We start from the raw sequence: 16787 nt of genomic DNA, 5'->3' as shown, positions 1-16787 counted from the left end.
TGGTGTTCTTTGGTGTATTGAAACTTCACACTACTTCAGTACATTTGATAGCAGTCAAAAGGATAGACTTACATAAGCCTTTAACAGGTTTGATGAGGACACACTGATAGCTCCGAACTTTGAATAACTGCCATTCATGCACGAAGGGCGCTTGCAAAACAAAGTAGTTTGCCAATTGTGTTGACTTGTGCCAATGACATTCCTGTGAACCCATTAACATTTCCACAAAAAAAAAGTCATGTTTATCTTAAACATTACTCAAACGCTTTCAACATTCAAATCTGGTAGTCATAGATTGGTTAAATTAGACAATTCAGAAGAGAAAGCCTTATTTAACCAAACTGTATAACATTTGAAGTTAATATTTTACACAATCAGAAAAAGATTAGGGTTGTAAATTACTTTGAGGTTACAGAAATTCTTGCTAAGTATATTTACATGAATGGGTCAATGTTCAGGAAGTACCAGTTCATGGCAAGGCAAAATAAGCAAGACAAATAAGTTCAAGGGCAATGCACCTTTAGATTAACAGCAGCAGATAAATGTCAACTACCAAATATAAAACCCTCAAATAAAAAGGTTGTCCTAAACTGACCATCCCACAAAGATGACATTTTAGATTTTGTTTCCCCACACAAATGCAACCCTCAGACAAGATCCCTAAACCTATTTTCCCCCCCCCCAAAAAAAAAAAACACACACCACCAACAACACAACCTTAGGAAGTCTAGTTCCAATTCTTTATTCACATTGATGAAGGCATCTCATTTCTGGCTCTGATTTCCACCTCTCTGAAGGATGGGTTGGTTGGGTTGGTTAAGTCCTGCAGGAGACACGCATTAGTCCCAATGACATGGTTTAAAAAAATAAAGAAAAAAGAAATCACTTTAACATACCATTTGCTTGTTGGTCAGCTGCAGAGTTTCTTTGTTGAAATGCTTTTACAAGAACATGAGGTTCAATGCTTTGGCCGGAGCCTAGAGGTGTCATAGGCCTCCAGAAGTCTTTGAATTTAGGGTTTAAATGTGCCCCATTGACAAAGGGGTCCTGGGGCAAAGGAACAGAATGTGGGCCATCCAAAGAGATAAATGGTAAACTTGATTTATCACCAGGCCTTGGCATGTTGACGTCGGGTAAAGGACGGGACATTCCTTTCCCCCACATTTTGGGGTGCTGGGAGGTTTCTTGTTGGGGCTTAACATTTTGAGGTTTGCTACTGTGATGCCTCGCAAGATTGTGTGCCTGCAAGTCTGCATCATGAACCAGGTCTCTGGAAGGCAGTGGAGATTGATTGAAACCGTTGGACTCCCTACCTGGTGGGCCATGCTGTAGCAGCACATAACTCTTTGGTTCAGGATAGGAGTGAACAGTCTGTTGATGTTCCGGCTGTGAGGCATTGTTGGGGGTTGTCGACTTGTCATAAGTTTGTGCTTGAGTGTCTTGAAGCATGTCATAAGGGACCAGAGGACGATCAATTCCATTTTGGACTTTTGGATGCATTAGTCTAGATTTACTGGCTTTGTTAGATTGTTGCAGTTCCGCGGATGTAGGCGTATTCTGCTGCTTTGCCATGCGCTGCGGTTGTAGATATTGGCCAATATAAGACATGAAATCAGGCCCAGAAGGATTATTAATGTCCCATGCTAATAATTGCCCATTGTGCTGCATTGGGGACTGTTCATTATATTGCAGCATTGGATTTACTGGTTCACTACCTGCAGCTTGAGGTTTCGAGTGCACATTGTAGTGAGCTGGTGATTGGCTTTGTGGTATTCTTTGCAGTGCCTCATTTTGTGGTAGATATGGCCAATACGGATATAGTGAATTTGGTACAAAAGGGTAAGTTAACTGTTCAAAACTTCCAGGCTTGCTGGGATAATTTAGTACAGCAGGGTTGCCATCTGGTGGCTGGGGATATGGCCACTTTTCATTTCCATATGGAAGGTACTGGGACTGAGATGAAATGGGTGCAGAGGTGGGAGTTGTGGTAGCTTGCGTCGTCATTGTTTTGGTTGGCTTTTGAGGAAGGGGACCAGAACCTAAACCACCGCCAAACCCAGAATATGCTAATTGGGGGAATGACAGTGTTGGATAAAGTGAAGGTGCATCTTTACTACCAAGCCCAGAAGGAATAATATGATGGTGATGTTGATGAAAAGAAATTTGTGGACAGCAATTAGAAATTCCAGGTGGGCAAAACTGAGGGCAGTACACAGGTAGCATATAAGGAGAGCCCAGTTGAGGGCCTTGTGGGACATCATCACTAGGTTGTGGAATATCAGATTCTGGGGGAGGTCGATCACTGGTGTGAGTTATGACCTGTTGTGGTTGCTGCATGGAGGTAGCAGGGGGTGATGTTACAGGCTGGGGGTTCTTTTCAGTCTCTGGCTGAAGGTAGAAGGGATAGGTGTAGAATGGTGGTTGTACGTGGCCCTGAGGGGCTTTAGTCTGTGGAGGCCTTGGAGCAGCAGTAGGCTTTTCAGACTCTGGCTGAGGGTAGAAGGGATAGGGGTAGAACGGTGGTTGTACTTGTCCCTGAGGGTCTTTAGTCTGTGGAGGCCTTGGAGCAGCAGTAGGCTTTTCAGTCTCTGGCTGAGGGTAGAAGGGATAGGGGTAGAACGGTGGTTGTACTTGGCCCTGAGGGTCTTTAGTCTGTGGAGGCCTTGGAGCAGCAGTAGGCTTTTCAGTCTCTGGCTGAGGGTAGAAGGGATAGGGGTAGAATGGTGGTTTTACTTGGCCCTGAGGGGCTTTAGTCTGTGGAGGCCTTGGAGCAGCAGTAGGCTTTTCAGTCTCTGGCTGAGGGTAGAAAGGATAGGGGTAGAATGGTGGTTTTACTTGGCCCTGAGGGGCTTCAGTCTGTGGAGGCCTTGGAGCAGCAGTAGGCTTTTCAGTCTCTGGCTGAGGGTAGAAGGGATAGGGGTAGAATGGTGGTTTTACTTGGCCCTGAGGGGCTTTAGTCTGTGGAGGCCTTGGAGCAGCAGTAGGCTTTTCAGTTTCTGGCTGAGGGTAGAAGGGCGGCTGTGGAGCTGCAGATGCTGGTGGCCAAGGCAGTGATGGACAGGAAATTTTAGTTTCTCCCTCTCCAGCCAATTCAAGGGTGTACATTCCATCCTAGAACACAATGTCAATGGATTATACTAAACATTTTCTAAAAAAGGTGAAATTGAGAGTTAAATAAACGCATCATACCTTTTTCTCCATGCACGGTGTATAGCGAACAGAGATGACCACACCTTCGGGATGTACAACTACACTGAAACCACATCTGGGTGAAGCCTTCATCAATGGCTCCCAGTTACCATTCACTGTAAAGTAATACATTACAGAAAAGTACACTTTAAAAAAAAAGAAAGAAAATGTAAACAGACATCTAGTCACAAGGGCAGACATTTCCCTTTCCCCTCTCAAAATGAATTAAATGCAAATGTGTTTATAGCTTGCTACACTGAAGATATCCATTCTCCAGAAGTGTATTCCTTTAACTTCTGTAATACGAGTACTACTCTACCACATGATTAGAGGCCTTTCAGACCATTTTAATACAGCTTAAACCCCATTAAACAACCCGAGTAGTCCAGCCACTTAATTAAAATTGAGCAATTTTGAAAATCAGAAGTTTCCTAAAACTATAGTTGGTAACTCAAATAACTTACATATTTACTCAAACTGTCACATGAAATCAGACCTGTGAAAAATTGATTTTGGCATGACTTGGTCACAAACTCATTTTACAGCTAAACAGTACACCAAAATATTTTTCTGAAAACATTTAAGGTGAGAAATGGGCAATGCAGTAGCAGAATCTTGATTCACATTTTAATTCAGTGCCGCCTAGTTTCACAGTTTGACTTAAGTTTACGAGCAGTCATTGACAATGGGTTAGAGACTCCTCGGTTCTCGTTAAATCTTCTGGCACAGTTAAAACTTGCGATTGCCACAGAAGTACTATGGGGAGGCAGAGGAACTTGATTTATTCACAGATCATGTGTCTTAATGTGCTACTGTCAGGTTAGTGACAGTTTCAACAAATACATTTTAAAAAGTTACCTCTGAACTTTTAAAGACTGAAAGAAAATATGCTCTATTAGTCAAGTTGGGACAGCTACAGTTAGTAGATAAAGACTCAGAATACAGGATAAGTTTACCAGGACAACTTAAAGCTGTGGTAGGCACTAGAGTTGGGTATCTCAGGTTTTACCGGTCCGGTGTACGAGGCATTTTATGCCAACCGGCATTTGTCACTATGACACCTGGCAAATAAAAAGTAGCATTAGCAACCTGTGCCAACGGCATCACAGCACTAAATCCAACTTGAATTGCAAGCAGTGGCATTACTCAATAGCATCGCGGTTTTCTGAATCAAGTTAGCTTTTCAGTAGCTTAGCTCTTTTATTGATCAAGTAGTGCAGTAGCGTCCACACAACCATGTACATTTCCCTGAGAATATCTGAAGCTCAAGTGCAGTAGAGCCTGCTCCTGAGGTCTGAAATAAAAACCGCTCAAGATCACTGACGCCTCATGTATACATGGACGTTTTCAAAGATCACAATACATTTGGGGGCTAGAATTAGCTTCCGTGTAGTGCAACTTGTACAGGATAACTGGTAGCTTGGCTAACTAAACTTTCCAAGTAGTGTCCTCAACATTGGTAAGAAGCAATATTGACTAGATATAGAGAATATGTTATTTATGAACTAACTGAGCCACTATTGTCTGACAGCAATTTACTACTAAGCCACCCAATATATTTCAGAAGCCTAACTAGAAAGCATTTTTTTGGGGTGGTGAGATATGGCAAAGAAACTAAAACCGAGCTGCCAATATGGGGAGAGGGAGCACTGCAGGAAAATGTCACTCTACTTCAAATTCTGGTGTTTTGCATTTTATCCACTGCAGCTGTAATGTCACCCAAAGCAAATACTAATGCTGCATCATTGACTGGGATTTGTCTTGCGATGAGTTCAGAGACTTTTCTCACTGCAGACAGTCTGACATGGAATAGCAGGAAAAGCACAGGTGTCACTTAAGTGACAGCAATTCCTTGACAACTAAATTGTTGTAGCCATTATTTGTTACACTTTTTGGACCGTAGACACATTATGCCTTTATTCAGTGTTGATCTTAACCGGAAAAAAAAAAAAATAAAAAAAAGGCAAAACTTACAATTCATATTAATTTCAGCGATTGAGACGGTCCATCCAGTTTTCACGACCATGCCCTCAGCGTGGCAGGTGACCATCGGTGGGTTAGGTGAAGACGGCTTCATCGAAGGGCATGACATCCTCACGTTTAACCCAAACCAACGCATTGGGAGAACATAGCTATCCTCCTAAAACCAGAAAGCAAAATGTTGCATGTGTACATGGTTCAAGCATGCAATGCTTTCAGAACAAAAGTATCCCACCTCAAGAGCGACAAAGCATCCATCGTAAGGTGCAACCAACACCAAATCTCTTTGCGTTGACCCGATTGTGTAACCACAGCTTGGTGGCAACTTAGACAGAGCCAGAGGAGACAGGTGACTTCCTGAGCAATTACATGCAACAAAAAAATAAATTAATAACAAGTGCATGAAACTTCTTAGTCAATACACAAGTATTGTGTATAGTATAAATGATAGAGCTGTAAATTCCACAAGAGCCTGTAAACTTACCCCTATCCACAAAGAACAGAGATCCAGGGGTAGAGGCAGCATTTTGGACTCGAAGCTTCATGGAGTCTTCTGTACATTCAACCTTTGGGTCCATTAGAAGGAGTTGTTCAACTGCTGCGTTATCTGGCATTGAAAAGCTATAACCCTGTCTTTGAGGTTGCTCAGGGTCGCCCCAACCTTTTAAAAATAGTTTTGATCAAGTTCAAATCAGTACATTTACTGTTCTAATAACGATGTACACAGATTCAACTACAAGCCAAGCGGTGTAATACATGCATAGGACTTGATGTGTCAAAAAAAAAAAAAAAAAACAAACATTAAAAGTAATGATTTACAACTTCTATAGTTGTTTTTTTCATGCAGGATTGTATACAAATTTCTCCTTTACATACCCATGTCTTCTTGGTAATCTGTATCAACATCCAGGAAGTTCTTTGTGGCTTTGGTTCCATTGAGTTTATCATCTGGCAAAGAATTCTGTCCAATTAACAGTCTTCCATGGTGCAGATCCCCTGCTTTAGCTTGACCTTTGCTTAGCGTCAAGTTTCCTCTTAATGTATCCAATGCCTTAAGTTTTGTCAGTTTTGTGCAATGGCAAAATGTACTAGCAAACGCTAAAAGTCCTAAACATAGTACAATCCTTCTGCCCCTGCTCTCACTGCATGCCATTGGAACTAAGAAAAAGCACTACACGGGTAAACTGCCTCAACAGTGTCCTACAAACGCTGAGCTTTCCTCAACACAGGTGGTGTTAAGGGGTCTGGTCTGGCATAATTACTTTAATCAAACACCTGACCATAGCAGGTGTTGTCAATAGAGCAATTAAGGGCAGCTTGTGGTTCTGTGGCCTTTTGGCAGTGAAAGACTACAGTTACTACAATGTGACACATTTTATTTATCTTCTTATAAGGCTTATTGGACAGTCTTCTTAAGTTTTTTAGGCTTAATTATTATATTTGTTTTCAGGCCTTTAGTAATATAATTTGAGTTTGTTAAAGCCTATATCCGTTTAGCTTTCTCTGAGCCTGTAGAGAATAGTTTTTCACATAGACGAGTAAGAGAAATGTCCTCAAAAAACTACCAACAATAATTTGTCATAGCAAACAATTTGCACTTACAATGGTTTTCAGGTCTAACTGGTTGCTGAATGGATGTGGACAACAACTGTAGGTTATATATGGGTTTAAACCCTTAACAGTTGTCACAAACTCATGCTGTGCAGGCAAACATTGTTCAGAACTACATAACATCTCAAGTTTCCCAGGATACCAAATATGTGAGTCTGACTTTGGGGAAAATGCATCTAAAATGATGCAAATGCATGCCACCTAGAACAAATCCATTGTGCGGCCTTACAAAGTATTAATTATTGGGTTTGTATGTTTTACTCAGTGTCAACATCATATATCTTCAAAGAGTTGGGACGGGCAGATACAGAATATATATGATGGTGTGAGAAATAGGGGGAAAAGGGAGAAACAGGGAAAAGCTGTATGGGGTTTACTTTTTACAGGGTTTTCTATTAATGAAAGCCAACAGTTCATCTTTCCTTTGGTCTGATCAAGAAGTCTCTAAAGTTTGTTATCAGATAGTAAACTGTTTGTTTCTCCTCATTCATTCTGAATCCAAGAGTTAAAGACAACTGTCACCTAATTTTGCTTTATAACTTTTCAAAAAGTGCAGATGTTTAAATGTCTGACACTAGAGTGGACAGAGTCCCTTCAAAATAATAAATTCCCCATCAATGACAGCCTGCAGCCCACTGAAAATGTGGTTGACTTTCCTCAATTTCTGCAAAGAAAACAATTGGTAGGCTAGTTATTTCTGGAATTTAGTAACAGTTAACCACAGGGAGATAGAACTTTACTATATCCACTGACAGATTCTCCCATTATTAGAGAATAGTGGAATCTATAAGTTCAAGAATGAATGGCATGAGTAGTGTTTTGCTGTTTGAGTGTACATTACAAGATCCACAAGGTTATCCATCCCAAAAGATGTATGCATTGTTGCTTAAGTAGTGTATCATTTATTCAATAAGTTAGAACTAAACAATGATACTTTAAAACTTTTGAAATCACTGAACACAAGTTTGTACTCACAAGGCAACAGACAGGACATATTGGCTTGACCTTTGGTTGGAATAACTTTTATTGGATCTGTCTGTAAACAAGCTGTCTCATCAATTCATGGCATTTGAAATAGCAGATTTTGTGGCAGAAGGAATTTCCAACAACAACAAAAAAAATAATAATTGCAAACTTCTTTTTTTGTCATTTAATTCTGTACATATTCCACAAAGTCTGGAGATTACTGATGCCAAAATATCCCTTAGGGAAGTGCCATTAAAAGTTACTTCTTGCTGGGGCAGCAGTTAAAAATCCAACTAGTAGTTGCAACAGATCAGATTGTTTTTATGGCACAGAATACACAGTTATTCTCAGAAAATTTTCACAAGACAACTTACAAATGTTCTTATTCCAACCAACACCATTTTCAATATGTTTAGTGTACACAGCATCATGTTTTTCCTTTTAAATATACTTCTAAGTACCATACTATGACAACTTGTGAATACACCTTTGATGACTAAAGCACAAGGCAAATAATTCCAAGGTGTTGGAGCCCTCGGTTTACAGTCAAAATGCATTCATACTGTAGTAAAATGACATTGCCGTTTCATTGGTTAATGGCCATGAAGTTAGCAACAAATCAATTAGTGATGACAAGTTTAAGTAGTGTTGAAGTCTAAGGAAGCAGTTAAATGTTTTAGTCATCTGAAGTTGTCTTAATGATTTACAGTGATACCAATAATCACCCATCAGAATTAGCTTAAGTAATTCTGATAATCCTCTTATACTGACAATCGTTCCAAAAGGGGAAAGAAAACTTCACATAACGTGTGTAGTGATTTACATAAAAATTTACAAATAGGAGAAGCTGACTGACAAACGTCAGAGCGGTCACAGAGGTGAAATGTCATGACAATATCTTGAGACGTCAGCAATACTGACCTTACACTACACTCAAACAACAGCCCAACACCACATCATTAACTTTTAAGACCACATTCAGGTACAACAGCAAAAGTGTGTGATGGAGGGTAAAGGACGTTGTGATTGAGGGTGGCGATTTGATACACACGTTCAGGACTTTGTCAGAGGAAATTTGTCTTTTCTATAATGGAGGCAGAAGAGAAGATGGTTTTGGCTGGAATATTACGCAGGGATAGAGGGGAATCTGTAAAGAGGGTATGCATGCAACTTTTAAATGCCCACATGCTGATGGAGAAAAAAAAAAACAAAAAAAAACTGGCATCTTTTAGTAATGCTCAAAAAGCAAAACTATGCAAACCATCACCACCATTACATGTGTACTTCCCCTTGGAATATTAGCCAGTTGCTAAGTGAATGTTATACAAGGTGAGTCCAATTTTGTTTTACACTTTTATTACACTTTGCAATCATTTTTTGCACATTTTTGGTTAATAGTTTGAATGAACATGCCAGTACTGTAGTGCCAAAAACATGAGAAGTACAATGTTAAAGTAGGGAAGGTTTATTTATATATAAAAAAGAAAAAAAAAAGAAAGAAAAAAAAGGGGAGTGTGGAAGGAGTTAAGCAAACAAAAGGCTGTTTATAAAAGTAGACTGGGGAGGAAGTAACATTGTATGCCATCTAATCCTGGAAGTAGTGTTAACACAAATGCAGAGGGTGGGAGTGAGCCGCTAAGTTGATGGATGGGTGGAGGTTGCTTAATATCCAGACCTCCTCAGGTACTCAGCCATTGCATGTGCTTTCTTGTTAAGAGTTCCACCATGGACCGCCTCCTTTCCCATGACTAAAACCAATACTGGAGCACACAAGGAAAAAAAGAGAAAATGAACTAAATTGAAGAGTCTCCCCCCACAGGATGAAGGGGGGAACAAAGGTGACACAGTATCTTACCACTCTTCATTGCTATTAAAAGTTTCCAAGACATTTGACTGCTTGCAGGAGAAATCTTAAACAGCAATATTTTTCTCTTCTTTTTGTCCCTCAATTTTATCTAAGTGAGCTTGAAAACATTAAAACCCTGAATCCCTCAAGTATTTTGCCATTGAGTAAGCCTTCTTATTCAATCCGCCTCCATGGACCCCTTCTTTGCCCATTACAAGAACCAAAACTGAAAGAGAAGAGATACAAAAAGGGACAGTTAAGAAAAAGTATATATATATTTTTTTAAAAAGGGTCAAGGAAAGGCATTCCAGGTAAGAAGTATCATCACCAGAAGTGTGTAGTCCAGGGATATTCAACTGCGTGCCATACAGGGCTAACCAGGTTTTCTATGCACCCTTAGACTGTAATAGATGATTTCACTACCAGGTCATTTTACCATGTACTGTTTATACAGTTTGGACTGCCAAATGATGACAATTCAGTGTCCAAAAATGTTTTCATTGAGTTCTAATTGAACATTGCAAATTATTACTCACTAGTGTTCCTTAAATAGGGAATATTCACCAAGTAAACAAGCGAGCAATTCCCCACACAGCCCTGTGTTATCTAACACATGGTTGAATATCACCAACACAGATTTTTTTTTCCTTTTTAATGTAACCATTATAAGCTGCAGGAAGATCAGTGCACTTGATTGGTCAGGACAGCTTCTGCCGACCAATGCTTATAACAGCAAAAAAGATGCAACTTAACACTAACGAGCCAGTGGATTTTGCACAACAAAAAAAACATCCGTCAAGTGCTGCACTCAAAAAGTGACAGGCTTATTCTGCTAAAGCAAGACATAAGATACATGCCAGGGACTAAGGTGCACTGTATCTTCCATACAGATGTGTAAACTGTGGGTACGACTTAAATATATATATGCAACATTTAAGTTGTACTCTTTTGACTACCCTTTGTTAAGTATAACATGCAAAGCAGGAGGATGACAGGTGGAAATCTCTCAACAGAAAAAAGGAGCAGTGTTGGGAAAATGAAAGGAAAACAGTTTGGTTTTGTTTGCAATCAGTGTTTCCCACATAAAAATATAGCAACACAGTAGGTTTTTCTTTTTCTTAATACAGAAGAATTGATTAAAAAGTCTGACAACGCTTTGTTATCTTTGAACAACTGTATAGACTAAAATGGTTTGTGAATACAATGCTACGTTGGAGCCAACGATCAAAGTCTTAGATGTCAAACTGCCAAAAAGTTTCAATATGTGAGAAACACTGGAGCAATATCAGACATTGAGGACCACACGGGCAAACAGACTAGAGTAGGCAAACTCTGGTTTACATGAGGTTTGTGATGAAAAGCAGACTATTAAATAAATACGCAAATTATTTTAATTTCACATGTCTGCATCTATAGGCCTTGGCTGAGAGCATCATAAGATGTTGTGACTCTTGGGCCCCGTTTTACTAAAGCGATTTGTGAGCATAATTGCAATTACAGCAGAAATTAAGATTAATCAACCGACAAGCTGAAAAGGCAATAAGGCTGTAACTAAGGATTATCGCCATTCTCAAATCATTTGCAGTTGTCATTTTGTAAATCATGTTAACAGTGAAAAATACCCTGCATTATTTGCCAACGCCAAATATGTCTTAATGTCATATTTTGTCTGACCAATAGTCCAAAAATCCAACGCAATTCATGCATGACTAAGTAAAGCATAAAAATTCTCAAATTTAAGAAGCTGGAGCCAGCAAATGTTTTTCTAAGGAGGAAATTATCTCAAGTTGTACATTTAATAAAACAGAGCCGGTTAACAGTCTGAACTTCCTTAAGTCTCAAAACACATGTGAGATAGCTCTGTTAACGGTGATGTTTTTACAACAGAAAACAATATGGTGTCAAGACAGCATTTTGATGGTTATGATGATGAAGTGAACCGTTTTTAAACTACACTTACCTTTTCCAGCTCTTCCCACAGTGACATTGTATGTAGGTTCTCCTCCTTGGCTCTTTGTCCTGATGTCCATTGTCCAGTCCCCGTCATCATGGAGGCTGTCTCTGAGGACTGAACACTTCTTTGAGCCCAGAGTGAGACCGCTGGTGTAAAAGGTCTCCCTGTCCTTACCGATAAGGACATCAATTTCTTGAGACTGAAAAAAAACACAAAAAAAACGACAGGATTGGGCCAATTTCACTTTCAGTCAGATCGTCAGACAGACATAACAAATGTGCTTCCAGTTACATGACAAGCATAATTCCTATGAGCTTGAAAACACACAATATTAGTAATCAACTTATTTCCACAAGAAATGACATGAATTCCTTAACATGTCAATGGGCACTGCTTTAAGATTTATAAAAAAAAAGAAAAAAAAAAAAAGAGGCCTTTCTGAAAAGTTGCTACACTATAATGACAATATATATAGCTACACTATGCAGCCATTAATAAAAAAATAAAAGGCCTTTTAACTTTTATACCTTAAAGCAGTGTGCCTTGACTTTGAGGTATAAATTGCCTCTTGTGTACATCTGTCTACTTCACCTGCTTTATGTTACATCCATTAAGTGCTAACACATTTGTTTAAAAAAAAAAAAACTTAACCAGCTTCTTAAACTTGAGGATTTGCTGCTTCTTTGTACATATAGTAGACAACGGAATATGTTCAAAACAAGCAATTTTAGCACAACCTTGGATTCTGACAAGTTACTAAGAAATATTTCCTGACAATCTATAGGACGAGTGAATAATCGAGAAAATAATCGGCAGAGTAATCGATAATAGCAATCTTAGTCGTAGCCCTATTCCAAACATTAGTAAAACGTCTATCCTGGCACCAGCACTGAATATAATACTAACATTAGGAATGCCAGCATGATATTAGAGAGAGGGTGTTTATGAACAGAATTTGGAAACCTGCAAATCTATTGATCCCTGTACTACAATTTCTGGGACTGAACATATCCCATCCCTGCAGTGAGTAGCGGAAGTAAAGTGACGTCTATGCACCGGGCTAGCCCTCATACCATCCCTCTCAATGAATTAAAAATCCACATTGTCTTGACATTCTATCAAAAATTATACATGTCTGAATATGCAGCTCGATTGCTCGCGTATAATGAGAAAGCCTCATCGTAGGCTGACCAATCGTCCGACAGAATTAGCCTTTTAACCACAGGTAGCCGGTAAATCAACAGCTTAACTAGCTAATCAAAGCGGCCGTGCACACAAAGCATGCACGTTTTCTTAAGTCAGACACCGTCTACTCGCTGGTTTAAAATTAGCTTTAGGTTAATATAACGGTGTCTTGACACTTTCTTTAGCGCTTGTTAACGGCAATGAAGGTTAATTGCTTCATGTTTTAATGTGCAAGCCACAATGTGTGAAGCCTTATCTGATCAGCACGAGGTCTAATCCTGCAACGTTTCCTTGGCAGGAAATAACCGAGACAGGCCACCGATAAACTAGCTAGCGTTAGCCCACTAAGCTAGCGGTACCGTTAGCTTGCTAGTCATTTAGATCCTGCGAGGTAACGGTTTTAACGCTATTCAGTCTGGCGAGCGTCTGCGTGGGTGATACATAAACAACACTGTCAAACGGAACCATACTTTCGCTCTAATCACCAAATGTTGACCTCTTACCGTGATATTGTTGAAAGTACCACCGGCATGTGCTGCCCAAACATATTTGGCGTCCGTATATCCAACAATGGCGCTATCCTGACAGCTGCCATCGGCCATCAGGTTCTCCACATAGCTTTGCCAAGACATATTCAAGAAATTGATGCTATAACGTTATAAAAATCCCTACAGCTTTGGAAGTACGGTTGCCAAACAGGAGACAGCCAAATCGGAAGAAAACCTACAGACAAATGTAGAGTCTCCAATCTAACCCGCACTTCGACGTTAACCAACGTCAAGGCTGGGGCAGCAAAGAAAGCCAGGGCAGTGAGGCAGCGGCTGGGTGTAGTCCGTATCAGATCACTCCGCACAATGAGCTCCCCGGCGCTTTTATGGCAGCAGGCGGCGGAATAAAATGGGACTTATCAGCTCAGCCAAGAGTCAACTGTCTGAGGGAATGCCGGTGTACACATAAAGGCGGATGAAGATTTACTGACTGCATCGTTTAGTCAGTCATTCTTTCATTCATTGAAGGTTGTAGGAATAACGACAAAGACTGTCATCAGACTGTTTGTGTAGCTAAGGATAGCAGTTAGTGCGTGGAGGAAAAAATATGTCCATGGATTCCAAAATGATCTTCTCACTTTCAAAAAAATTACCGCCTAAAATTTATTTTTTTAAATCTTAGGAGCCTGGTTGGAAGTTCCTCACTGATGTAACTTAGTAACTACTAATATTCTCCTGCTACATCAGAGTTACTCATCATGTGTATTTGAGATAGGCCTACATAAATGTCACTCAGTTTTCTATCTGTAACTCTAGTGTAGGGGGGGTCCAGCTCAAACAACATACACAGCTTAATACTTGTCCTAATTGTGTCATAATTGCTTAGAAAAAATACTTAAACTGATGACATATTTTAGAAGTCTGCTACAGAAAAAGAGTCCTGTTTGAGGTCTAATTAACCCAAACATAAGTAACGTCACTATGTAGCATAACGTGGATTACAAACAAAAGAAAAATAGGCTAGCCTATATTTGTAAATGCATAGCCATAAAAAAAAGATCTTATTTGGTGTAATGACAATGCAATACAATAACCTTTATCAAATGTGCAATCACAGTTAGGGTTACCTCTTACGTTTTAGATATTGGTTTTTAATAAGGTCAGAAGAAAACAAAAATTATATTTGATGGGGAAAAAATATTTTTTTATACAAACAGCACTTAGCTCTTTTGGGCCTCAAACTATTAAGAAGTAATGTCAATATAAACAGAACACAAGAGTTAAATAAAACAAAGTTTGTCTTATTCCATATTCCAATTCATCTTGTGCTACAATGGAGTGTTGGAGAAGTGTAGTGCCCGGTTCAAGAGCAATCTTCATCAGCCCATCTTCATCTTGCCAAAACCAGGGATCAAACCTGGCAAGTTGGCCAGTTTTTAATTCCAGATTTTCATTACCCCAGCCACATCCAAGTGTCCAAACATGATGTTGGTAAAGCTGATGCGTAAAAATGGTTAAGATAGAGTCACTTTACCTTTCAGATGATTTGCTTTCCACACCAGCACAAAGTTCAAATAGATTTGAACCGATACTATTTGTTTGTGTGAAATGGCTCATGGTTCTAATAAGCATACAGTATGGCACTTTTTGACCATGTCATTAGGTCAACAATTTTGTTTCGGAGAACAATGATCATCTACGATGAACTAGTACACTGTTTGAATTTTAATTTGCTATTAATATGCTGAAAAAGAATTATTGCCATAAAAAAAATTGTATTAAGGCATATAAGCCAGTTTGGATGGTGGAGAGTTCAAGGTTCATTGAAGAAAAAAAGGAAAAAGAAGCATGATACCCTTTCCAAGTGAAACATTCACTCCATGGCCACCAAGGGCAGTGTTCTCTATACTTATGACTGGTCCACAGGATATTTCTCTGGTGCAGAGGTATATGAAAAACTTGAGACAACAGCTATTTAACCCTTGATTGATGATTTTTTTTATTATTTTTTTTAAAATGCCTCTTTTTTAAAGTCACAAAACTGAAATCCTTTTGGTTGATTGATTTGTACAACATTTTAAATTGTATGCAGATCTACTCATATACTTGCTAAAGTTTGTCACATTGTAAGTATTTACAAGTAAGTAACCAAGTATTTAGTTTTTTTCTGTTGACCTTGTTAGTTAACAAAAAGTCCAAACAGAGTTCACTTCACCTCACCAAATGCTGCATAATGCAATGCAGTGCTATGACATGATGCATACAGTAGCTATATCCTACAACCACAACTTGATAATTCCTCTAGTCAATTCCTCCGTGGTGGTTGCAGGAGTTACTGCATGCTCTGCCATATACTAGTCTTACTGATATATGATATACATAGTCTTTTATAATACCCCAGAACTAATACACTAAGGGTCAGTGTAAAAGTGCAACAGTGCAATCTAAATTAATTTAGAAAAAAAGGTTAACTTGTATTGAATGTTGTGTGAATGCAGATAAACTGATCTATATTGTGAATAATAGCTTTGTATCAACAATATTGAAACTGTAAAAACTAGAGAACTCTAAACCAACTTTCCTTTCTCACTACATGTGTAATTAAAACTTGAACAAGTAAGAAAGGCTGTGGGATTGTTGCTGAGTTGTAGTATACCCCTTCAGTAGGGGAGAGTGGGGGCAGTTGCAACACTTTTTACATTTCCTTCAGTTTCTCAGCAACCGAAGTGAAATTTTTTTTTAAACCCATATATGTCACATACCTGCCCATAATGCTGCAACATGTGTACATATGATAATATGGAAGTAATTTGAACTTAAATGGACCCTGAAATTATACAGTACAGAGGGGCAGTTGCAACAGTCATTTAGATGTAATAAAACTCGTACTTCGGCATAATTATTCAAATATTTTTTTAGTTTATTTGAGACCAGAGTTATTAAACCACTGAATTGCCTTTTATGTCAATTTTATCTAATTGTCATTATTGTTGTCATGAGGGAAAGTTGCAACACCATGTGTGGACAGTTGTTCCCCCACCAAAAAAAAGACATCTTAAAACTAGTGATGCTAGCCTAATTAGCCTAATTAGCTTTAACACATGGTACTGAAGTCTGTTAAGAGCTAAGCAACTGCACATTCAAACTATATAATGATAAAGATATATACTTAAACAGTTTAGACAGTATGACAAAAAATCTGGTCGTAAAAAAGTTACTTTTTCACCTTGAATTTCAGTTCTCCCATAAGGAAGGATGACATGTGGCTGTTAACTTCCAGACGGATGGAGGGGCCTACTGAGCATGTGCATTAGGAGTTTCATGACTCTAGCTCATTCCTGATTGGAGAAATCAGCAATGTTGCAACTGCCACACGTTGCAACCGTCCCCACTCTCCCCTAGTGATATTCTTATGATCTTTGACTCTATAAAAGTACAGGGGGAGAGTTCACACAAGTAATTTTTAACAAAGCACTCCCACAAAACAAGAACTATAGGATCCTGTGATCTATTTTTTTGAGAATATTGTACAACCGCTATGGTAATGCTGGAATATAGTAACACTGCA

General features: G+C 39.1%; 2 protein-coding genes across 3 annotated transcripts; both read right to left on the bottom strand.

Moving 5' to 3' along the window:
• Positions 1 to 738: 738 nt before the first annotated feature.
• On the bottom strand, positions 739 to 7687 carry LOC144526807 (uncharacterized). The gene is made up of 6 exons (XM_078264469.1): positions 5654 to 7687; positions 5405 to 5526; positions 5164 to 5329; positions 3190 to 3305; positions 897 to 3111; positions 739 to 823 (listed from the first exon to the last, which is right to left on the bottom strand). The coding sequence occupies exons 1-6, from the start codon at positions 5781 to 5783 to the stop codon at positions 765 to 767; spliced, it is 2808 nt and encodes a 935-aa protein (XP_078120595.1). The 5' UTR covers positions 5784 to 7687; the 3' UTR covers positions 739 to 764.
• A 93-nt stretch (positions 7688 to 7780) lies between these two features.
• LOC144526808 (profilin-2-like) lies at positions 7781 to 13593 on the bottom strand. Of its 2 annotated transcripts, none has more exons than XM_078264471.1 (3): positions 13235 to 13587; positions 11553 to 11745; positions 7781 to 9506 (listed from the first exon to the last, which is right to left on the bottom strand). In XM_078264471.1, the coding sequence occupies exons 1-3, from the start codon at positions 13361 to 13363 to the stop codon at positions 9409 to 9411; spliced, it is 420 nt and encodes a 139-aa protein (XP_078120597.1). In that variant the 5' UTR covers positions 13364 to 13587; the 3' UTR covers positions 7781 to 9408. The 2 variants fall into 2 exon arrangements, with proteins under 2 accessions (XP_078120597.1, XP_078120598.1); XM_078264472.1 differs by having other exon boundaries at positions 9413 to 9818; positions 13235 to 13593.
• Positions 13594 to 16787: the final 3194 nt, after the last annotated feature.

The sequence above is a fragment of the Sander vitreus genome, chromosome 12 (genome assembly GCF_031162955.1).
Source record: "Sander vitreus isolate 19-12246 chromosome 12, sanVit1, whole genome shotgun sequence".
Classification (NCBI taxonomy): domain Eukaryota; kingdom Metazoa; phylum Chordata; class Actinopteri; order Perciformes; family Percidae; genus Sander; species Sander vitreus.
Note: the sequence above shows the minus strand (reverse complement) of the source record. Positions and strands in the feature narration are given on the sequence as shown.

Bases quoted from the DNA above. Each gene is read 5' to 3' on its own strand.
- LOC144526807 (XM_078264469.1), bottom strand. From the start codon at position 5,783: ATGCCAGATAACGCAGCAGTTGAACAACTCCTTCTAATGGACCCAAAG. The intron at 5,330-5,404 runs GTGGGATACTTT...TTCTGGTTTTAG, and splicing joins GATGCTTTGTCGCTCTTGAG to GAGGATAGCTATGTTCTCCC. The intron at 3,306-5,163 runs GTAAGTTTTGCC...ATTACTTTACAG, and splicing joins CGCTGAAATTAATATGAATT to TGAATGGTAACTGGGAGCCA.
- LOC144526808 (XM_078264472.1), bottom strand. From the start codon at position 13,363: ATGTCTTGGCAAAGCTATGTGGAGAACCTGATGGCCGATGGCAGCTGT. The intron at 11,746-13,234 runs GTAAGAGGTCAA...GTTTTTTTTCAG, and splicing joins GTACTTTCAACAATATCACG to TCTCAAGAAATTGATGTCCT. The intron at 9,819-11,552 runs GTAAGTGTAGTT...CTTCTCTTTCAG, and splicing joins TGTGGGAAGAGCTGGAAAAG to TTTTGGTTCTTGTAATGGGC.